We start from the raw sequence: 22,038 nt of genomic DNA, 5'->3' as shown, positions 1-22,038 counted from the left end.
ACTCAAGTAGAGTAAAAATAAATTAAATCTGGGCCTCACAAACCTGAAATTTTTCAAAATGTTAAATTCAGCTGCAGCTGTCCAATGAAACAGTTTTATTTACTTTATACTTCAGTGCATTTCAGATGGAAATATTTAACTTCACCACATTTATCTGACATGTATAAAAAACATGCATTCATCTCATTAAATATTAATTTAAACACAGTTTGTAAAATAGTTCATATCAGCTCCTCCTGAACCTGGACTGGCTGTAACATTAAAATGCTGCTTACACATGAATGCATCAGTAACAATAATGCAATATTTTAACAGCAATATAAGACTGAATGGAGGAATTCTGATTAATGAGTGCTTTTACTTTTTTTAGTACATTTTGCTGACCTGTACTTTTACTTAAGTAACATTTTGCATGCAGGGACTTGTAGTGGAGTATTTTTACCTTGTAGCACTGCTACTTTTTAGTTTTACATAAAAAATGTGAATACTTTTGAGTATCTGAATACTGATGAGCTGAGGAGTTTACAGTCATAGTGGCATTACATTACTGACAATCTAGACAAGTGTGCACTCTAGAGGTTACAAGTTAGAATAGCAGGCGAACCCTTTATATAACTACAGCTCCGTGTATGACCAAGGTTATGGCAACATGCCCAGAAACAAACAAAGCACCTGAAAAGGCTGGACATGCATTACTTAAACCGCTGAAGACCTTAATGTATCATCAAAAACGCGAGAAACGTAAACATCAAAGTGCATGATCTTTATTTGATATACTGTGAAGTGCCGTCCAGGCGGCACAAAATGGCAGCGGAACAATGAATATATAAGGCTCCTTTTCACTAACAACAAACTGCTCTTTGTCTTGATTTTGGCTATTCTGCCAGCACATGAATAGCAACACCTGCAAATGATAAATGACGGCGTTTATAAATAGATGAACCGGACCGTTAAGTCTGTTTCTCATTCGCACCCAAATCCCTTGTGTTCATATAATACATCCCAACTTAAAGAGCAGCCGACAGTTGAAGGCCATCAGTGAAAACCACAACTCTGATCCTAGAGGACTGAACCATCGACCCCTGAGATTAACTGCCCCACGTGCTATCAGGGAAGGTGAACAGCAGGAAGTGCTACAAAATCCATAGAATTCATTAATGAAAGTAAGCTGGATAGTAAAGTGAAATCATGGATAACGGAATTTAATAATTCTAATATTGACCTCCCTCTTTGCTTCTTCTCCACTGTCATATTTCTAGAATTTATTCAGTGTACAAATACCAAAACATAGAATTATAATATGTGTATCATGTGTACAGTAGCACAAGTAAAATCAACATGAGCGTCAAAGGATTTCCAAAAACGGCATCGATCCCGTGTTCTCAACCCACATCTGTCTCTAAGGCTCCAACGCCAGCTGCTGCAGCCTCCCCACCACGAAGTGGCATGCTTCTGACACCAAACCAGGCCAAGCCCCCGGCTGGGTGATGATCGGTAAACAGTGCAGCAGACACTAGAGGTCCTTTCTCAGGTGCAATCTGTTGCTGTGCATGCCAGGCTAGCCTCAGAGCTGCTGGACGCCTCAGAGCTCAAGGCTTAAGTTTCCCTCTCGGGGGGGGGGGTTGCGACTAATATTCACTCAGCCTCTGGCCCTCAAGCCGCAACGCTTTATCCCAGCTGGAGAAAGAGGAGCCGCTCCCGGTGGGTCGCCCTCCGATACGATTCTGTCTCATCTTTGGCTTCTCGAAAGTTCAGTTTCAGGTTCCAAGTCTGAAAGCAGCAAGTCTCACACACAGTAGGTGTGTGAGCATCTGCCACGCAGTGTGTGTGTGTGTGTGTGTGTGTGTGTGTGTGTGCGCGTGTGTGTGTGTGCGTGAGAAAGCTTTACGCCCAGTGAACCTGAGCTCCCGCCTTCGAGTGCCGCTTCGCCTCCCGGATGGAGAAGGCCTCTTGCTCCTCGCTCATCTCCTTCAGCCTCTTCTCCTCCAGAAACGCCACCAAGGAGTCCCTCATGTCCACCACCTCGATCATCTGCTGGAGGACCCGCTCTTCCTCCGCCTGCTGCTCCGATGTCTTGTCTGTCAGATGAACACACGGGCAGCATTTAAAGCAGTTTTAACCGACAGCTCAGCTCAGTGTTTATCTTCCCGGCCTGCAACGTTTTATTGCTTTGGTTCACTCGCACCACTCTCCAATGAACGATCATGCTGCTAGAGGTGTAAATGAATCAGCTTAAAATCAGTTGTTGCAGGTTTGAATTAAGAATGAAATTCACCCCCTAATACAGCACAGACTGGCATTGAACACAGACATAGCAAGTCTAAATTTCATCCTGTAAGCCAGCTCTGGCCTGCATCTCCCTCAATGTAAGACAACCCTGCCTTTTCTGTCAGAGTTATATGAAGAATCTTCAGACTCATCCTGTTGGGAAAGTTTCCCAGAGACACTGGTTCCTCCTGTTCATGCTGACTGCAACGAGATCTCTTCTTCGAGCCAATTCACTGTAAACAACGTGGGATAAAATTCTTTCTGTGCAAACATGCACTTTAATGTTCAGCCAAAGCTAATACGAGTTAATCAAATCAAGTGTTTTTAGAACAACATTCTCTCTTTCTGCACAATTCCACCTTTACAGTTCAGCACGGAAACAGAGTCTGTGGAGACACTCAGACTGCTGAGCCTCATATTAGCACAGACCAAAGACTGTGGATCAATCCCTCAGCTCTGATATTGAATTATAATGTGCAAATGGGCATGTGAGTATTGTTTAAAGGCAGGCAAAAGTCTGTACCTGTCTATTAAAACAACCCATAGAGCAACTCTATCTGTAGGAGCCAGAGAGCTCTCTACCGTCATGCTTTGAATATAATATGAACCCCACTTTTTCAGACTTGATTTCCACAAATACATATGGTCTTATATTTGGGCTAATACTTTACAAAACGCACTGACTGTTTGCAGGACTGAACTGGACCAGAGGAAGAGAAGGAAGGAAACATGTAATAATAGCCTCAGCGTCGCCGGCTAATCACAACTGCTGCTTGTTTCCAACTGGTGCAAAATCAAAAAGGTCCGTTCAAGAGCCTTCAACAACAAATGTGCTCATGTGAGACACCAAAGCACCCACCCGTGAGCTCCATGTATTTCCTGAGCTCCATCTCCAGCATGCTCTGCTTGTCTTCCAGCTCCAGCTGTCGAGACCTGCGCGAAAAACAAACATCAGCTGAGTCACGTCCTCATTACATCCTGCTGCAGCTACGGGTCGTAATGAGGACACAAGACAAACACAGTCCGACTGTAGCGACGACATGGTTGTTGCCATGGTGACAAAAAACAGAAACCACAGTGTTTTGAGGTAAAGGCCTGCAGTCACGGACGTTCCGGCTACTCTGTCACTTCCGTCCTGCACAAAAGCAGCGTTGTGTTTCCAGCCAGGCGAGACAGGCCTTTACTGCGCGGGGCTGTCTGAATTTATGAGCGAGCCAGCGAAGGTGCACACTTACGCCACCATGAGGTCAGACTCCTCAGATACCAGCGCGTTCTTCTCGTGGACCAGCTGGATCCACTGTTCGATCATGTCAGGAGAGCCGCTGCTGCCTGGAAGTGGAAAAACACAGTGTTCGGATATTTGCGTGCGACGGCGTGTTTGCAAAGTTACATATAAAAAAAAAAGAGGAAGAGGAAGACAGGTTCGTATGGAAAATCTAGTGTTGTGGAACAAGATTTACATGTGTGAGACAACAAGCATGTGACTGAGCGCATCTACAGATTCCCTGTGAACTCAAGTGACTCATAAAATCCACAGTTTAACATTTTAAACCCTTCAACAGTCATACGTGTTATCTTTTAACAAAGCATATTTGCCATGTGCAGCCACTGCACTTGGTAAACAGATGAGAGAGGGTTCAACTACAAAAGGCAGCATCCTCCTCCAGCATCAAAAAACTAATTTTGGGGCCATAAAATCTGTGTGTAAATCAGTTTAAACGAACCATTAATGATAAAACACATAACTATTATTCATTTAAAAACGAACGGGGGAGTCTCACCAGCCTCTCCTCGCAGAACTCGCTCCAGCACGACACCCTTATCCTCCAACTCCTTGAAGGTCACCTCGATCTCCTCCAGTCTCCTCTGGATGGACTGTGAACCACAAAAACAAAGTTTGTTGACAAAAACATTCAAGTTAGAATCAAACCCTGTTTATGATAGATAGATAAAATAAATACTATCTATCTATATATAGTAGTTGTCACTGTTTGTGGCAGGGTCCGCCATTCCCACACACGATTCAAACTGCCGATCTAAGCAAGAGGGATTTATAGAAAATGCTGCATGTGGGTGATTCAGTGCTACCCTTTTAATTGTGTCTCATTGACCACAGCTGTATCTCTATAAAGTATCTCAGATGCCATCTATGCACATCCCATCGCTGCTGCTTCACATTAAAAGCCTTCAAGTGGTGTAATAAGGGTGAAGATGCAGGAAATGCAAGAAAAACAAGACATGGTGATTATTTTAAGTATCGCAGGCAGTAATGAGACACACATCCGGCCCTTCAGCAAGGTAACTCCTTCTCAGGCATCTGCTGTGGAAAACTACTTACACAGCATGCAGCAGGAAATTAGACCATGTTTTCTCATGGTCTGATGGAAGAAGGCAGATTATTGACTGACATGACTTGAGTTTAACCTGAGTTGTTTCTTTGCACTGTAAACAGATGCATCAGTTGCTCTTCGCTTGCATTTCTTGTAAAGTAGCTGCACGAGCTGTGTTTGCTGCCCTCAGAATGCTCAAACCACACTTGCTGTTACCAGCAGTGGCCACAGGGGGCACCAAATCAACCAGGAAAGAAATCTTAAGGAGTCAAACGTATAACAAACTGCTACAATTAGATCAAGTTCATTGCTTCTTTGCGTGAGCTGCTGATCAATGAAACACAGATAAGTGATGAGTATTGTAACACTGACCTGGGCTTTGCGCAGTCGCTGTAATTCGCTCATCTTGGCACGCCGCTCCAGCGTCCTCATCTTCATCAGCTCCAGCTTCTCGGCCTCAACAGGGTCCGATGGCACAGTCTGGAACTGGAGGCAAAGTGTTAGCTTTGTAGGTGCACTTCTTTAAAAATGTAGCAGCATGCACAAGGAGAACATCAGCTCTGTTCCTGTCCTTACTTTCTCATCAAATAAATCAATATCGTCTTGTCCGAACATCTCGTCATCATCATCATCGTCGTCGTCGTCTCCGTCGACCCCCTCTTCTGAGGCGCTGTGAACATGTCTGAATGTTGTTTCTGTGGTAAAAATGCAAGAAGGGTGTTTTGACATGTGTAAGAATAAATCCAGACTGTCCAAGATCTCAAAAACCATTGCCCTCCATCAAAGAGGAGATGAGTCTTCAGCTTACCCACTATCCCCGGATGGTTGACGAGGACGCTGAGCCGGGGGTCCCTGCTGATCCTCGGGGACGAGAGGTTCCAGGGGGAGAACTTGGACCGCACCCTGGTCTGCCCGCTTGGCATCTCTTTCCTCCTGAAGCAGCGTCGATTCCTCTTCTCCCGGACGTGACTGGCGGTGCTCCCGCTCCAGTAGCCCTCCTCCTCTTGCCCATCCAGTCCCTCTGGTTTGGGAGGGCTTGGACCTCCTGCAGTTGCAGAGGAGGAGGAGCAGGAGGAGGATCCACCGGGGGTCTCTGAGTCCGAGTCCACGCTGAAGCTCTGAAGATTCACCAGCTGGGTTTTCTCCTCATCGGTCAGCTGAAGCTTCCGGAGCGACTGCTTCGGACGGGAGTCTGGCGCCTCCTTGGGGATCTCTTTTGGGGCTGGAGATGAATGTTTTTCTGGAGTGGAGGGGTTAAAAATGTGGAGCGTGCGAGGCTTTGCTGTTGGAGGAGAGGACTGAGGGCTGGGGCTCTGCCGAGGGCGACGGGGCTTGGGGACCGGAAAGGGCACTTTAGGTAGAAGCTCCTCAGTCTCCTCCTCAGGGGGTGCTGCTACCTCAGCTTTCAAAGGAGCATCTGTGGGAGTTTTTGATGTATGGGGCTCTTGGGATTCCTCTTGGGATTCAAGTAAATGGTGGTCCTGCCCTTCAGGTTTATGTGACTGTGTGTGAGCCGAGGGACCACAGTCCAGCGTGTGCTCGTACTCCTCGTCTGATGGAGACGGTGTGTAATCGTCGCTGGAGAGCCCGTCCTCTTCATTTGTCCCCTTCAGATTTCCTTCGCTATCCTGAAAACAGAAATGGCATTGAAACAAAAAAAGGAAAAACGTTTCTGATGTTCTAGTCCACATGCTTTGACACAAACATTCTCATTCTCCGAGCGAGCGAGCGAGTCAGCCCTGCAGGCTGACGACATCAGACCGGGCACCAGAAGGAAGATGTATCATGCAACAGAAGATTGTGTAACACGAGCATTACGAACACAAGGATTCAACGCAGAGTCTAGAGCAGCAAGCGGCAGAATGGTTCACATCTGTTCTGTTCAGTGACCCACCTTACAAGACGGTTCAGCCCCGTTTGCCAGCTCCAGCTCCTCCGAGTGCAGCTGACAGTAGAATCTCCCTGAGGGGACATCACAGATAAAAACAATGAAAGGAGTTGAAAAGTCGAATGTTGACGTGCTCAAGAGGAAAAACCCTGCTGTTCTCTTAAATCATTCAGCTCCTTTCAGTCTAAGTGGAACCCCCTTTAAAAGGGTCTCAGTGCAAATTATTAATTACTCAAATAAATAAATAACTAAGTGGTGCTTCTCTTATTGAAGCTACAGCTTATCCTGGCTTAGAGGGAACACGTTATACCACAGGTTGAAATCAGAAACACAAGTGATTTATCCTCAACAACACAGAATCAGGAAGAAGCTGCTAAAAAGGGACGACATGAGCGGATTTTAGCAGGAAGTGCTCACCTGTGCTCTGGTCGAAGGTGTATCCTCCCAGTCTGAGTGTGATGCCACACTGATGGCAGGTGAAGCAGCTCCGATGGAAGAACTTGCCCTCGGCACTGATGCGCTCCAGCACGTAGACCCTCTGACCGCAGAAGTAACACTCCTCGCTGTTGGTCATCGGCACGCCGGGACCGGGACCGGGTTCAGGCTCCAGGGCAGGTGCAGGTGTGGGACTGAGCTCAGGGGACACGGGAGGCACCAGCGTCTGAGGGAAAAGGTCGTAAGCGTATGAGTTGAAGTCAGCGAGGCAAGACCAAGAAGCAGAGCTGATAAGATAAACACAACTCACGCTGTCCTCATCTTCCATCCTCGTCTCTCTCGCTCGTTTCTCAGACGCCAGCTTTTCCTGCAGAGAAAACAAGCAAACCGCCCGCCACATGACCTGATTATGCAGAGAACATTCCAACAAACCCTTTCAATGAACAACTACGAGCCGCTTCCCATGACACAACGAGACGAAGCAGATGTGAGTCACGCAGACCGAAGGCCCAGACGTGACCTCCAGCCGACGGGCCGGCGTGTTTGAAAATATCTTTATCAGACACTTCTGTGTGCTGTGTAAACACTGAGCCCCGGCCACAGTGGGCGTACCTTGCGTCTTTGCAGGGAGTTGTGCTTCAGCTTGTTCAGGAAAAAGATAGCTGACTGTGTCTGGGAGAGAGTCAGAGGCTTGGACGATGGCAGGAAGCCTGCAGGTTCTGTAGCCAGCACAAAATGAAAGAAAGAAAAATGTCAGAGGGACACACAGCGAATTCACTTTGTCTCACTGTTACACTGCAAGCCGGGAGACACCTCACTGCTGGCCTACTTGCAGCTTTGCATACAGCTGCATAAAATCTTCTGACTGCCTTTTTCAATATCTTCAAGGTAATATCCTTTTAATGTCAGAAATCTAAATAATCCCTCTTGTATTTTCTGTAGCGTCACAGCAGCAGCAGCAGCAGAATTCAACTTGTCAATCCACATAAAAAGTCTTCAGCTCCAGCTCTGACTACCACTCCCACTCTTTCATCACTCAGATAAGGTTACCGGAGAATGACAGCTCCCTCCTGCCTGCACATCAGTCAGCGGATCCCAGGCAGAGCAGCGCAGCATCACAGCCACGGGAGCACATCACACCCACTTCAATTCATTCACTGCCTTCAAACGCTGGGTTCACATTTACGCTGCACAAACTCCTCCTGCTACAAAGGCTGTGAAAATACCTCTGCTGCACGCAGCACGGCGGAAAATCCTGCTTCAGCGGGGGGATAGTAGATCCCCTCCAAGAGGCGCAAGTCCCATCAGAGCCCCGATCAGCCAGGTCCACACCGTGACTGTTCGCTCTGTCTGCTGCTGCTGGGCTGGCTGAGAGCAGGAGAGCAGCTCGACCAGTAGAGGCTGGCTCTGAGCACAGCACTAGCCACTTAAGCCAAATGAATTCTGGGTAACGTGCTCTTAAAGAGACAGCAGCCGTTTGATCACCCCTCAACAGCAAACACTTTTCAGTGGGAGGACACCTGACCCTTTTAAGGTGATGCTAATGCTGTGCAGTGTCTAAGCAACCGGGTTACGTAAGATTGAGGCTGCTGTCACCAACGGCTATCTTCAGAATAATATCGGAACATAAACATCATTAAAAATGACATAATTAATGAAAACATTAACTGTGGTGTATTGCAAAGTGCTTTTTTGGCTTTTCAATTTGGCCTTGCTTGATATTCTTTTTACCCTTGCAAAAAATACCCAAACATTTACCTTTCGCTGGCACGGTGAAGGCCTTTTGGATCTGGGTGAGGTAGAGGACCATGGACAACTTGTCTATCTGGCCGCTAATGGCTAAATCACTTGCAGACATGACAGGGGGGATGCCCAGCTCCTTCTCCAAGATGCTAAAAGCCAGTTGGTTGTTATGAACAGTGCTGGACTCATCCAGGGAGGACATGTCACTGTGGAGGAGTTAGAGAGCAGGGATTACTGTACACAGGGCGTCATTAAATTAGCTTTTGGTTGCTCTTTGGTTAGCAACTGATTTTAATAGGTGAAAGGTTAAAGGCAAATTTCTTTCTGGGTCAGCTATGCTGAGATAATAAAGCAACTTACATGAGCTGAGGTTTGAAGTGGTGGATCAGAGCACACAGAGCCAGTCCGGACCTCCAGGACTGGGTGAAATCTTTCACGTCCACATTCTCATAAGCCGCCGTGTGTTTCTGGCACCATTTCAACAACTCTTCAAAACCGCTGACCGAATCTGAGCGGATGACCAGACAGTTCATCAGACTCTTCAACCTCGTTGTGGTTTTACAATCGTAACAAATGTCTGGCTTTGATATGTAAATATGGTGTGAGTGAAGTGTCAATACCACCGAGCCACGAGGTGCTTCCTGCTTAACTCAACACAGCTGAATATCAGCTGAAAGAATAACCGCCATGCACGGCTGAGTGGCTGCACAGTGGAGAAAAGCTGACCTTGACGCATGTGCGGCAACCGGTTCTTCAGTTTCTTGCTCGACAGATTGGATTTATCAACATCATAGAGGTGCTGCACCTAAATGAAATGACAGGTAGATTAGTCAGTCAAGTCAGATCCTCTTAACAGCAGGTTTTATAAATCATATGAAAATATTGCAATCAGTACATTTTTGGTTATTTCCTGTAAGCCATCACACAAGACCTGAAAACAATTATACATTATGTAGAAGTCAAAGTTATTGTCTAAGCCCAGAAATTAAGAAAATTATCTGATTTACTGACAATAAATATATAGAACAGGTAATACTTAGGGTCCAGTGTGCAGGATTTAGGGGGATTTATTGACAGAAACTGAAACTGAGCTCTTTATATCTGCTTCCACATGGTGGACTGCCATGATGCTACAGTAGCCCATAAAGGACAAACCAAACAGTGGTTCTAGAGAGCAGCTTTTAAAGGGTGAGGTGAGGGGAGATCACTTGGTTGCAGTCTGCTTCTTGATGCCACTAAATCCTACACACTGGTCCTTTAAAGAGTGCAGCTACAGAGCAGTTTTACATTAAACTCAGGCTGATATTTATTTCCTGACTATTGAAACAGAATGTGAAGTCTATTTTGTTAACGCTGCCTCGCTTTCATGTCTTCTAGACTGTAATCAGCATCTCACGCACGAAGTGACCCGGATTCAAATCTGTGTTGAGTAAATAAAGGATGCCGGTCCTGACCTGGCTGGTCTGGATGGAGGACAGGTTGACTCTCGTGTAGCGTGTTTTGGGGTTGATGCTGTAGCCAGCGTAGTTCTTGCTGGTGTTTTCAGGTGTGGTCTGGGACAGGACCTGGTAGATACTTTCTCTGTACGTTTGTGAAGAAACAGAGTCATTCAGAGTCGAGCACAGCCCCAAATCAGTCAACACACGGAAACACTGAAACGTGAAAGGAAACTGGCAGCGATGATGTAACTGGGAGTTTCACACACGCGTTTCTCACTTCACAGCCGAAGAACAGAAACAGAAGTCTTCAAAATTATTCCTGCAAAACATTTTGGGCATCATCTGGTAATAAAGTAATCTGCAGGTGCACCCTCTTATTTTGAACTTTGTGATGAGGAAGCATAGTTAAAGGCATACTATGGATTTTATGCTGCAAGGAGTCTCTCAATCAGAACAATGAAAACAAAAGTTAGATGCATGGGATCATGGGAGTTGTTGTCTTCACTGTGTAACAACCAACACTGCCAAAGAAAAGCTGACGTGACTGAGGCAGAGATGATCGCGGACGAGGGGATGTATTAAAGTTCACCTTTAGTCACATTCGTTGTATCATCAGAGGCGACCAAATAAAATTAACCTTGAATAAAACTACAGATTTCTCTGGGTTTGATCATTGTTGGAAACAAACTTAAGAAAATATATAACCTAACAAGTCTAGTCTTCTGGTTAGTCTTGGACAGATTAATGCAGAAATGTGACACATCATGCATTTAAGAGGTTCTTGACACTTTATTTCGTCTTGTCAACTGTAGTTTCATTAAAGTTTCTTCCTGAAAATTTCCAAATCTCACATTTGGCACATTTTACAGGAAAAACGTGTCAAACTTGTGTCAAACACCAGAAGCCTCATTGTTTTATTCTTGTCACATCAAGGAATCATGCCGAAATAATTTTTGCATCTATGCAATCAAAACAACTATCCAGCATACAATTATCTCAGGATGGGAGACGCTCCTCATGAGCAGATCCACAGGCATACTGATGCCTTCTGGCTCTAGATATGTTTTTATAGTTTGTTTTTCAAGGCTATCAATTAATTTTTTAAACTTTTAAATAATTATTTTAGTTTTCCTTTGACCAAATAATGTGCCCATACGGAACCTGCACTGCAAAAAGTTAAATCAAAGTATGAAATATCTTAAATCAAAGCATTAAATGCTCATTTTATGGTAGTTATATCTTCTCACCAGGCAGTTTTTATGTTAGAGTTTTTCACTTGTGTCAAGCTTTGTTGTCCTTAATTATCTTAACATATCATAACCCACCACAGATTTTTTGTTCTGAGTCTCTTAATGCTTGAAACTACAATTTCCACAATCAAAAGGCTGTTTGATGCTGTGACTGCTGTGTTGAAGTCATAACTTCTTTATATCCAGACAAAACTAGTTTTTGTCTGGTCACACTACTTTTACAATAACTGTGGGTTCTCTGTGAGTGACAATTTCCCCTATTTCTCCTATTTCATTTATATATTGTTTTTGCTGCCGCTGGATTTCACTGTGTGTTTGAGCAACTGAAGGAAACACTTTCTCTGAAAAATGCATTTCATTGAATTAACAGTTAGTGCAGGTGGTGAGAAATATGGCAGGAAGTGAAGAAACAGGAAGCAGTTTCATCATAACCTCCAGGGTGTTTTGCAGGATACGGCTTAAGATGAAGAGATGAAGTGCGATTGTCAGCACTGTGTGCTGCTTAGCAGTTTCATGAAGCCAGCTCACCGCTCAGCCAGGACCTTGAGATGTGGGACCCCCATGCCCCAGCTCCTCACCATCCACGCCGTGTCGAAAGCAGCTAGGAACCCACGGGCGATACCCGTACCCAGAGGCCAGAACGGCTGCAGGGAACACATAGCAAGTCATCGTACAATATTAACACAATCTCGCAGTTAATGAGCAGACACATTTCATACAGTGAGTGATTATCAGATTACAGGTGATTAGCTTTTCAAACTCTACATAAGAGATTAGCATCTTAATGTAAACAAGACTATGAGTCCACAGTCACGCAAGCTGCTACGTGAGAGACGCAGTGGTGCTTTAAGATAAATGCAAACATCTGAATGCACACAAACTCACAATGAACATGCAGATGATTAGCTAATATAATCTATAACATCATACAAAATACTGAATTCTAGCAGCTGTGTTAGCCTGCACACAGCTGTGCTTTGAGCTAAAGGCTGATATTAGCATGCTAACATACTCAGAATGACAATGCTAACATGTTGATATTAAACAGATATCATGTTTACCATGTTCACCATTTTATTTTAGCATATTAGCAAGCTAACATTTGCTAATTAGCACTAAGTAGGGTAAGGCTGGAGCTGGGAATGTCGTAAGTCTTGCAGTTATGAACGCAACAATAAAGCTAAAATCTTTACCAGATGATTTGTCAGAATCGATTCATTTGTACATTTTCTGCCAATCTATTTTGACCTGCAGGTGGCGCCACATGCAAAGATGGTTTCATCCTCTGGGGGCCGTGAATGCATCTTCCATCCATAGACCAAAGTGGTGGACCAACTGAGCAATCTCACTACCCCTGCTTGTGTGGCTAAAAACGTGAACTCGGAGAATCTAAAAATGCTACCCCGTACCTCCACCAGGCAATCTCCAACAAGACCCATCAACAACTTCTTGCCCCTCCTCTCCCTGACCAGAGAGGCGTTCTCAGCACGTTGCATGCAGGTGAAGTCGAACATGGCCACGTCTGGCTGGCCCGCATGGTTCTGAGCAAACTGGAGGTCGGGCATCTTGCCACCTGTGGAGAAGTGGGCAGCATCATGAGCGTAGAGGCGCAAAGCCTCGGGATCCACGTTCGCAGGAGCCAGCAGCTCCTCTGCATCACTGTAGTCCTGTAGACACAGAGCAAGAGGTGCGATCTGATGAGTCACGGCACCTTTTCTGAGTCTGAGTGACAAGTCTTATACTCGGTTTGCTGCATTAGCTAACGGCCAGGGTCTGCAGGGAAAAAGGAGATGATTGACAGCTCATCTTTTCGGGAGCACCTGCATCGCTGCTTCATCCATCTGGTTTGGTGCTTTTTCTTTACCGGCCAGAGACGCAGCTGGTGCCAATAGGAATCACACTTCTTCCTGGTAATGGATGTGTTGTTCTCACCTGTTTAATGACCCCCTTCTTCAGCAAGCTCTCCTTCTTGGCAGTCATGACAAAGTAGTGGGTGTCGTCTTTGTAGTAGACAATATTCTCCAAATCAATACCTGGAATGGAAAATGGAGAGAGAGCATGGTGGCCATGGTGAGAGGGAGCAGCGTAGGAGAGTGGGAGAATCAGGGAGGCTGACAACCAGAACAATTTCCATTTCATTATGTCATTAGCCTGTCTGATTTTGCTTTTCTGCCACTTTTACTGGAGAGTGGGAGGGCAGACGGAGGCACAAGGAGGTCAGAGGGAATTAAAAAGTCGTTCAACTGGGTACGATAGAGGCGATAAAGGTGATGCACGCAATCCCTGTAAGGTTCCTCCAAAATGAGGGTGAAGTCAGAGCAGAGTAGGTCAGAGAGGAAGGGCGGATTTCATCATGGTTAACGCTGTCACAGGAAATTAGCTGAGGATTGGAACAGAGATTAAAAACCTTCCAGCTTTTTTTTCACACTTCACACTGAACCCGACCTGACAGCGAGTGTGAACGCTCGTTTCATGCCTGCGGGGTTGTGTTCAGCGAGGCACAACAGAACAATAAAAGGAGTTAGAAATGTTCCGGTTTGGTGGCTCCGACTTCTCAGTTAGTGCACGCTGTGGTACAAAATAAATGAATATGAAGCCACTGATTCTCAGTTTACTGATAGCGAGTGGACGGCTGCTTCACTGTAAGTCAACACATCCTCTTCCATCCAGCTGAACCTGACCGTGCAGCTCACACGGCTTCCTACCCGTCTCAGTGAGCAGCTCTTGGAAGAACTTCTGGTTGTAGATGCGAGCCACACCGCTGATCTCCGCGACTTGGGCCTCGGCAGCCGTGTGTCTGTTGATGAAGTTGGCCGTGATGCCGATAGCCAGCTTTCCTCTCAGCTCCTTGTGCTTAAAGCCTGATAATTTGGGAGAGAAGAAAAGAGGAAACCGGGCTGATGAGAACGCGCTTATTGAATATGGCCGCCAAGGGAAGTTTGTGCTTTGTGTAACAGGCAGGCCTTGCAAAATGTCTGTGCCCCCTTTTGTAACAGTGGGAGCAGACGTGATTCAGGAGCTGTTTGTCTCACCGTCAGGGACAAACCTGCCTCCTCCAGCAGAGATGAAGACATCGAACTGGAAGGCTGCAGCGGGATGAGACGCAGGCTGCAGCTTGGCCATCCAACCTGTCAGAAACACATCAAACCTTAAAGTGGCCTGAACCTCAGCAGACCTCAGAGGAACTGCTTCATAAACACTCCAGCGATTGCTGGCTGGGATGTAAATACCATTTTCTCCTGTTGGCTCAATCAAGCCTTGAAACTCCACTCCGGTGTGCACCTCCACCCCGAGGAGCAGCGACACTTTCAATAGAATCAGCTGTAGCTGACGGATGCCTGAAAACACACACGTATATTTCAGATAACTAAGTCAAAAAACATTAAAATGCTGTTGAGAATTGGCTTAAAATACTGAAGAATGTGTTTTTTTGCCTTCAAAGTTTTCCATCATGATCATTGCCAAAGATCCCAAATATATATAAATCCCAAAGATCTAGGAATAATCATCTAAGGCTCTGAGGGACATGCTAAGATTTATCTGTCACAAATCCAAAAGAGTAGATAAAAAGGATTCAAATGGATGCAGCAGAACCCGAGATATCATCTTTTTTTTACTGCGTGCATCGTCCTGCTTGTCTAAGCGTGGTGCCTACATATCCCACAATGCAACTCGAGCGGGCCAACAAAAGTCTGGTAGCTCACTTCTTTCTAACTCCACAACCCGACATCCTTTTCATTTTCAAACTTGTAGTCTTCAACCCCAGCTGACGCTGACTCACGTGACATCACGTGAGTCAATTATCAGAAAAGCTTTGCACAGTTGTCTTCTCGTATGCAGCATTACTCCTTTAAACCCGTAAACAGACTTTATGTGTAAAATCGGTGACGCTTTCCTTTAAGAGCATCACAGTTAGTTGGTAGAAACTTTAGCCCCCATCAAAAAACCTAAGGATTCAAAAAGTATGGAAATCAAAGATGCAAAAAAGCCCCAAAAAACCTGATTTCATAAAGAGGTGGAGTCCTTTAATGACTCTGTACATGCAATAATGTCATTCAATCCATTTCATACGCTCTCAAACCATAAACATGACCGTCCTTCCCTTCATCAGACCCCTTTAAATTGAAATAATGTTCGAGCGGATTACTAATTTCAGGCCACCCCAGACCTGGTTCACTAAGCACAGTCATTAGCCACTCACTGATGTGATCCAGAGACCCGGTGCAGAATTTGCCGTAGAACTTCTTGGCTCCGAGTCCTCGCAGGTCATAAATGGTGAAGGGCCACAGGTGGAGGACATTGTTCCTGGAGAAAGACTCTCTCTTCTCCAACACCACCACCTGAGCCCCCAGCAGGGACAGTTCGATGGCCGTTCTCAGCCCACATGGCCCAGCACCCAACACAAGACACTGCGGGAGAGGAGGAGGAATCAGACGAGCAGCTAGCGTGGATGATGCGACGCTAATCAGAGCACGAGGTTCTCACTGTGTTTCACTATTATATCTGATGTTTGTGGATTAATGTTCCTGCTGCATTCATGTGGATGTTGCATTTTGGCTGTTTAATCTACAGCGATGCATCATATTCTATAAGATCATCAAATGTTTGCAGTGTGGCTGTCCTGTGAGAACCACATATCTCTAAAAAGTTTCATGAGCTCAGAAAAGCAGCTTTTCAGTTTTCCGCTTTGTGACGATGCATTTTCCAGCTAATCTAGGAGGCTTTTTAAAGAGTTTATTTAGCTGAAGAAGGAGAATTTTCTCAAGCCATGAAGGAACATTTATCACAAACATTCAACATCAACACATCTGGAGATATGTGGTTTTCAGTGGACGGGAAGTGTATGAAGAAGTGTAAAAATAACCAGTAGCTAAAGCTGTTACACAGATGTGCGGAGTTCAATATTTAGCTGTGAGATGCAGTGGAGTAGAAGTATAAAATGACACGAAATAGAAATACTCAAGTAAAGTAGAAATACCTCGAAACTGTCCTTTAGTACAGAGTAAAAGTACTCGATTCTATTACACCACTGAAATAAATTACCATAATTTGGGTTCAGTTAAAGTCACAACAGATATTATATTTGAGTGGTGAGGGCCTGACAACTTTTTGTGCTAATACGATAATTACAAATAATTAAGAATTCAGAAAAGCCTCAAAACCATAAATATGAATCAAATTAAACTTAATTAAAAGCAAGTGTAGCGTCTGTCAGATCACCATGGAAATAAGAACTATGATCAGTATGCTAGAAAAAGCCAGAAAGACCTTTCACATCCCTTTAAAGTGCAGAAAAAGATGAGAATGAGCGGCTGCCAGTACCTTGCTTTTGGTGCAGGCTTTTCCTTGCTGGTAATCCGGGTGAGACGCTCTTTTGTCCAGCTTTGTCCACAGAGCTTTGGCCTTCCAGTAGTTCAGTCTTTCCTTTAACTTGGTGTAGAAGGTCATGAAATCCTTGGGATTGATGTCTAGCTGCCTGCAGAGCTCGGCGAAGTGCTGCTTCACATCCTTACAAGTCTGGGCTTGGATGAAGAGGTCAAATGTAGCATGTGAAGGGTTGACGGGGTTCTGGCTCGCCATAGTGGAGCAGGGGGGCTGAGCCGGTCCTTCGTTCACTGGGTTTGTTGGTTAACTGTGAAAGAGGAGGATATAATGGTGGTTTTAAAACGTCCTACCTGGAAATAACTGTGCCTTGGGGAGGGGTTTACTGTAAACGATCAAAGGGCTGCAAAGTCCTTGCTGTTTGCATTATCAAGGTGGTCTAGCCCTTTAAGTCCTCTCCCGTCCACGCTAGGGGAAGTCTGCTCCTCATGCTCACATAATTATAGTCCAGGAGTTTCAGTCGTGAGGACCTCTTTTACAACCTGGTCGGCTGAGTCATCACTGACTTCCTCATTGTATTTTTTCTGTTTTTACGGCAAACAGCCCGCCCACAGCTGATGTGTCAGTCTCACACGCCGCCTCAGGACGTGCGCCTGTCTTTAGTTTCACTATGTAACATACTGGAAACATACGGCTAAAACACATCGTGAGAATGGAACTTTTTCCACAGGTCTAGACTAAGAAAACTGCCGTTTATCATCTCAACCACACAAGATTAAACCTGGTTTCACTTTTAGTTTTAGTATCTATTGTTGTAAAATGTTTTAGCAGCTTGTCTTTTTTATTTGTGCTTTATAACTTATATAAATAAAGTCATTATTATTATTCTCAGCATTATTATTATTACTAGGCTGTGGGATAGTGTTGAAATTAACACCTGATATTTATAAGAATGTCTTACAATACTGATAAGTATCATAAGCAGCTCAGTGTAGTGAAACACCAAACAGGTTTGCATGTGAAGATTATTTTCACAGATTAATCTGCTATTTTCTCCAATAACTGATTAATAGTTTGTTCAACAGAAAATCACAAAACAGGCATTCAAACGTCTCGCTTTGTCCGACCAACAGACCAAAGATGCTCAATTTACTATAGAAAGAGAAGGAAAGGCCCTGGAAGCAACACTGAATTGATAACTAACATAGTTGCAGATTAACGTCATGTCTGTCGACTAATCGCGAAACAAAATCTTCAGAGACTCATTTCGTCAGTTTGGAATTATCAAATTGGAGCAGCAGAGTTTCGTAAAGTGAAAACTGACGAACAGCTTATTGACCAGCTCGTGATCTATTCGTCAACATTTGCTTAAGGTGGATTATTTTCAAAAACTAGTGGCACCACAGGCAACACGTTAATCTTTTATGTAAATATGACAGACATACGATACAAGCGGCGCTCCTACGGTGCACATCTACAACACAGCAGCAGCAGCAGCAAGTTGCGGCCTGCACTTCCTGTACGAACATGCAATGCATCACTTGCCAGCGGTAACATTAACCTCACAGCTCTCCTTCCTCCACCTCACATGCAGAGTGTATAATTACAGTCACAGACCATTGCAATGCGTGTGCTTAACTGTGCCTGTGTGTGAACCTGATGGAAAATGCTGCTAAGAACAACATTCCTCGCTCACGTGTTCATATCGCCGGTTGTCTGCAGTCTGACGCAGCAAAAGAAGCTAAAAACCACCTCTGTCTTCCTGTTTGTCGCGAGGCTTTCACTCTGCCGCATGTGATCCAAAAACACTCAATAAACCCTGCAATAAATGCAAAGGCAAACAATTGTGGAGGCGACTATGGAGACCAGAGTGCCACCAACCCGACGCCGAGGCTTCAACACAAAAGAATAACTCAGGTGAACAAAATCCAGCTTTGATGCAGCCAGTATTTCTCATGAGCATCCAGAAGCATGTCAAACTCATGATTTCTGAACATTATTAAACTCCCACCTCCTGTTTCTGCAGGGTGGACACTACAGGGGCAAGCAAACAGGCCTCCTGACACAAACTGTGCGCAGTTACCTTTGGTCTGAGATGTTTAATCGGGATTGCATCACAATTCAAGTGTACTAACAGTAAATATCACCACTTCACCATTACAGGAAAAACAACATCTACCAAGAATAAAACGGCCTGTGAAGACAAGACAACCTGTCAAAACTAAAAATAACTCAGAGGATCATCTTGAAACTTTTATCTAATTCCCAGTGAGGCTGCTGTCTTTATCCCGTGTGCTGTATTTTCTGTTTTAACTGGCCTGAGACATGCGCAGCAGCTCCAGAGAAAAAACACGAAAGCACAAACTAGTTTCTCATGGTTAAAAAAAAAACAAACAAAAAAAAACAATCGCCCTTTGTGACACCTCTAAATATAGTTTGCGGATGGTCATGCTGAGTGAAGTGTCATCTGTGGCAGAGGTACACACACACAGAGTCATCATCATCTGACTTGTATAAACCAATTTCTAAGGAAGAGACGTGCTCTGGCAGGAATCCTGAGGACAAGATGGGACAGATAACCAGGATTTGAAGGTGAATTGACCTGATTTTCCTCGGGGCCAGTGGATTGGATTGGATTGGATTGACCCACCTTATTACATGTGTAAGCTCTGCGCAGTGCGCCTGGCAACGCTGTGTGTGTCAGGATGTTGGATCAAACACTGATCTCCAGCCTGGCAGGTTTTTTTGGAGAGGGTCACGGACACAAACAGAGGGGAAACATGACAGGGATAGACTGAGGAGAGGAAATAAAAGACGGATTTTCCTGAACTTATCTGGCTCTGACCCACACCCACAGTTTGCACAGAGGCATTTAAACACAACCTTGATAGGAAGCTGCTACATGGAGAGGAAGGTGTGGCACTGAGCTGAATCCGCTGTGCCAAAGCAGGCTGCAGTCACAACATGTTACCAAGCGCAGGCGGCCAGATTTCAAAGAACACTCACATGCTGCCAGAGCTGAGACCACAGGGCCTTAAACCAAGCGACACGGCACCAGCAAGCTCCTCCGTTCGTGCGTCTCACACTGGAGGTGAAGCACAGTAGACGTGAACATCAGCAGAGGGCAGCAGCACATCATCGGGACACAAAACCCACCCCCGAAACTTTGAAAGTGACCAGATGAAGCGAGAGAATCACAGAAGTCAGAAAACAAAGCGGCGACACGCACGATCCTCCAGGTGAGAGTCAAAGGCGACGAGCGTCGCATCACAAACTCCGTCCGGCTCTTTAATTACCTGGAAGCGGCTCTCCGTCGAACCGCATCGCGCGCGTCCGCCTTCGCACGCTCCGCTGCTGGCTTTTGTTTACATGTGAGGAGCGCGCGCGGGCTCACCTGCGCCGAGCGGCCACTCAGCACGAGTCGAGTCTCTTCCGGGACTTTCTGGCGAAGCTGCGGACGCAGCAAGCGCGAGCGGCGGCGCACGTGACGGCGCGGTGGGCAGGTGTTAAGGTGATCCGGCTCTCCTGATTAAAGCGGTGCTGGAAAGATTTAAGCTAAAGATAGACGCGGCCTACACCTGAGTTTTACTATTCAGGTAGAAAAAAAAAAGACTTTCACCGTTATCACTCAGACAAATCTACTTTATAAACAGAGAAACAATCGCTGATGTTCAGACTGATGTATCTGATGTTGGATAGTACGACTTTAATGGAAGTGTTTTTTATTTGACCTGTAAAAGGACCCACAGTGAATGAACTCCGGACTCTTCTGGCTTGTTCAGAGTCGCTCTTCACTGTTTTACTGTTAAAGAATGACATGTTATTATTGTGCACCTCTTTGTTTTAAATAAAGAAAGTTTTGAAAAAAAGGCTAACCTCGTGACCAATGACTCACTGATAAATGTGAATGATATGTCTTATTCAAATGTAATAATAATAATAATAAAGTCCTTTTTTCATCTGTGGGCTTCGTTACAGCAAAGGTAGAAAGCAACCTGCTAACACCTTGTGTTTGTTGACATTGGCTTTGGGGTTCACACAGACCCCAAACAACAACAACAACAACAACAACAACAACAACAACAGCATTAATAATAATAATTTGATCTTAAACAATGAATCTATTAATTTGTCAATGACTGGCAATGAATTCATCATGTTATTATCACAGCACTATTCAGCGCTTCAAGCTTCTCAGATGTGAGGATTTGCTGTAAGTGTTTGGATTAAGAGACCTCAGGATGATGTTTCCAGACTAAATGATGAAGTTCTTAGCTGCAAAACTTTTAAAACAACTGTTTTCCTCCAATAACAGAAAACCGTGGTTTGGTAGAGTTAATGCTGCTCAGTCTGCAGCAACCACAGGAAAATTTATGTATTTATACATTTTTACAGCTGAGGTCTCATTATAATGTATATTTTTCTGTATTGTCATCAGTTCAAAATCATGTTAATGAGAAACTAATAAAATGAGGAAAAGTCATGAGGTAGCGAGGTGATTAAATACGATGTTTTGGATATTTCTACTTTATACTTGTACATTTCATTTTCAAATATTCTATTTTTACTGCTCTACAGTTATGTGACAGACACACTTACTGGTTAATCTGCAGATCGAGATTTTACATATAAAACATATCACCGTATTAAAAAATAATACAGATTAAACTATACAAAGTAGCTCAAATAGCAGCTCCACTTGAACCAGATGCAGCATTAAAGCTGTTTACATGTTAATTCAGAAGTAATAAAGTTTACATGATAATGTATGTTAATATAACACTGACGCAGGCCTCTATGAGTACTTTTACTTCTGATGGTTGAAGTACATTTTGCTGATAATACATCTGTACTTTGTGGTACTGCTACTTCAACTCAAGTAAAATATCAATACTTCTTACTTCTTATACATGTGATTTATGTATAATTAGAGGAGTGATTTAAGATAAAAATGTTCTTGAGCTGTGAACCCCATCGTACACTCAGCATGGGGGGAGAGTGTCTCAGTGCTATACAGCTGCTAAACAGAAATGTCATATTAAAATGAATAATATGCTGTTTGTTCATATCGTTGTAAACACATTAGTGACTTTTTGCTCAAATGCATTTCTTAAACATCTTCTATAAACCACTGCAGAATTCCTGCTGTGACAATATTCACAGTCACAGGATTATTCTGGATTTAATTCACAATATTCATGACGCTGCAGCTGCGTGTGAGATACATCTGCTAAAGTTTCACAGCCTCGCTGAGGCTACTGGCAAACATCTGTAATAAAAGTAAAAAGCAGGCTTGTTATTGGCTATGACCTTTGCTCTTATGTTCTTCCTGAACATACCAAATGCATTCGGTTGATAAACAA

The 22,038-nt window shown here is 44.5% G+C and overlaps 1 protein-coding gene across 3 annotated transcripts; it reads right to left on the bottom strand.

Annotated features, from left to right (window-relative positions):
* Positions 1-748: 748 nt before the first annotated feature.
* On the bottom strand, positions 749-20,118 carry mical1 (microtubule associated monooxygenase, calponin and LIM domain containing 1). Of its 3 annotated transcripts, none has more exons than XM_041945384.1 (24): positions 19,972-20,118; positions 16,676-16,985; positions 15,555-15,762; positions 14,584-14,691; positions 14,386-14,481; positions 14,059-14,214; positions 13,286-13,386; positions 12,763-13,020; positions 11,882-11,997; positions 10,119-10,245; positions 9,391-9,469; positions 9,025-9,172; positions 8,680-8,870; positions 7,534-7,640; positions 7,232-7,288; positions 6,904-7,147; positions 6,493-6,560; positions 5,407-6,226; positions 5,175-5,293; positions 4,971-5,084; positions 4,050-4,143; positions 3,504-3,597; positions 3,128-3,201; positions 749-2,078 (listed from the first exon to the last, which is right to left on the bottom strand). In XM_041945384.1, the coding sequence occupies exons 2-24, from the start codon at positions 16,931-16,933 to the stop codon at positions 1,885-1,887; spliced, it is 3,831 nt and encodes a 1,276-aa protein (XP_041801318.1). In that variant the 5' UTR covers positions 16,934-16,985; positions 19,972-20,118; the 3' UTR covers positions 749-1,884. The 3 variants fall into 3 exon arrangements, with proteins under 3 accessions (XP_041801318.1, XP_041801320.1, XP_041801319.1); XM_041945386.1 differs by lacking the exon at positions 19,972-20,118 and adding an exon at positions 19,682-19,760; XM_041945385.1 differs by lacking the exon at positions 19,972-20,118 and having other exon boundaries at positions 16,676-17,282.
* Positions 20,119-22,038: the final 1,920 nt, after the last annotated feature.

The sequence above is a fragment of the Chelmon rostratus genome, chromosome 10 (assembly GCF_017976325.1).
Source record: "Chelmon rostratus isolate fCheRos1 chromosome 10, fCheRos1.pri, whole genome shotgun sequence".
Taxonomy (NCBI): domain Eukaryota; kingdom Metazoa; phylum Chordata; class Actinopteri; order Chaetodontiformes; family Chaetodontidae; genus Chelmon; species Chelmon rostratus.
This window is presented reverse-complemented; position numbering and strand designations above follow the sequence as displayed.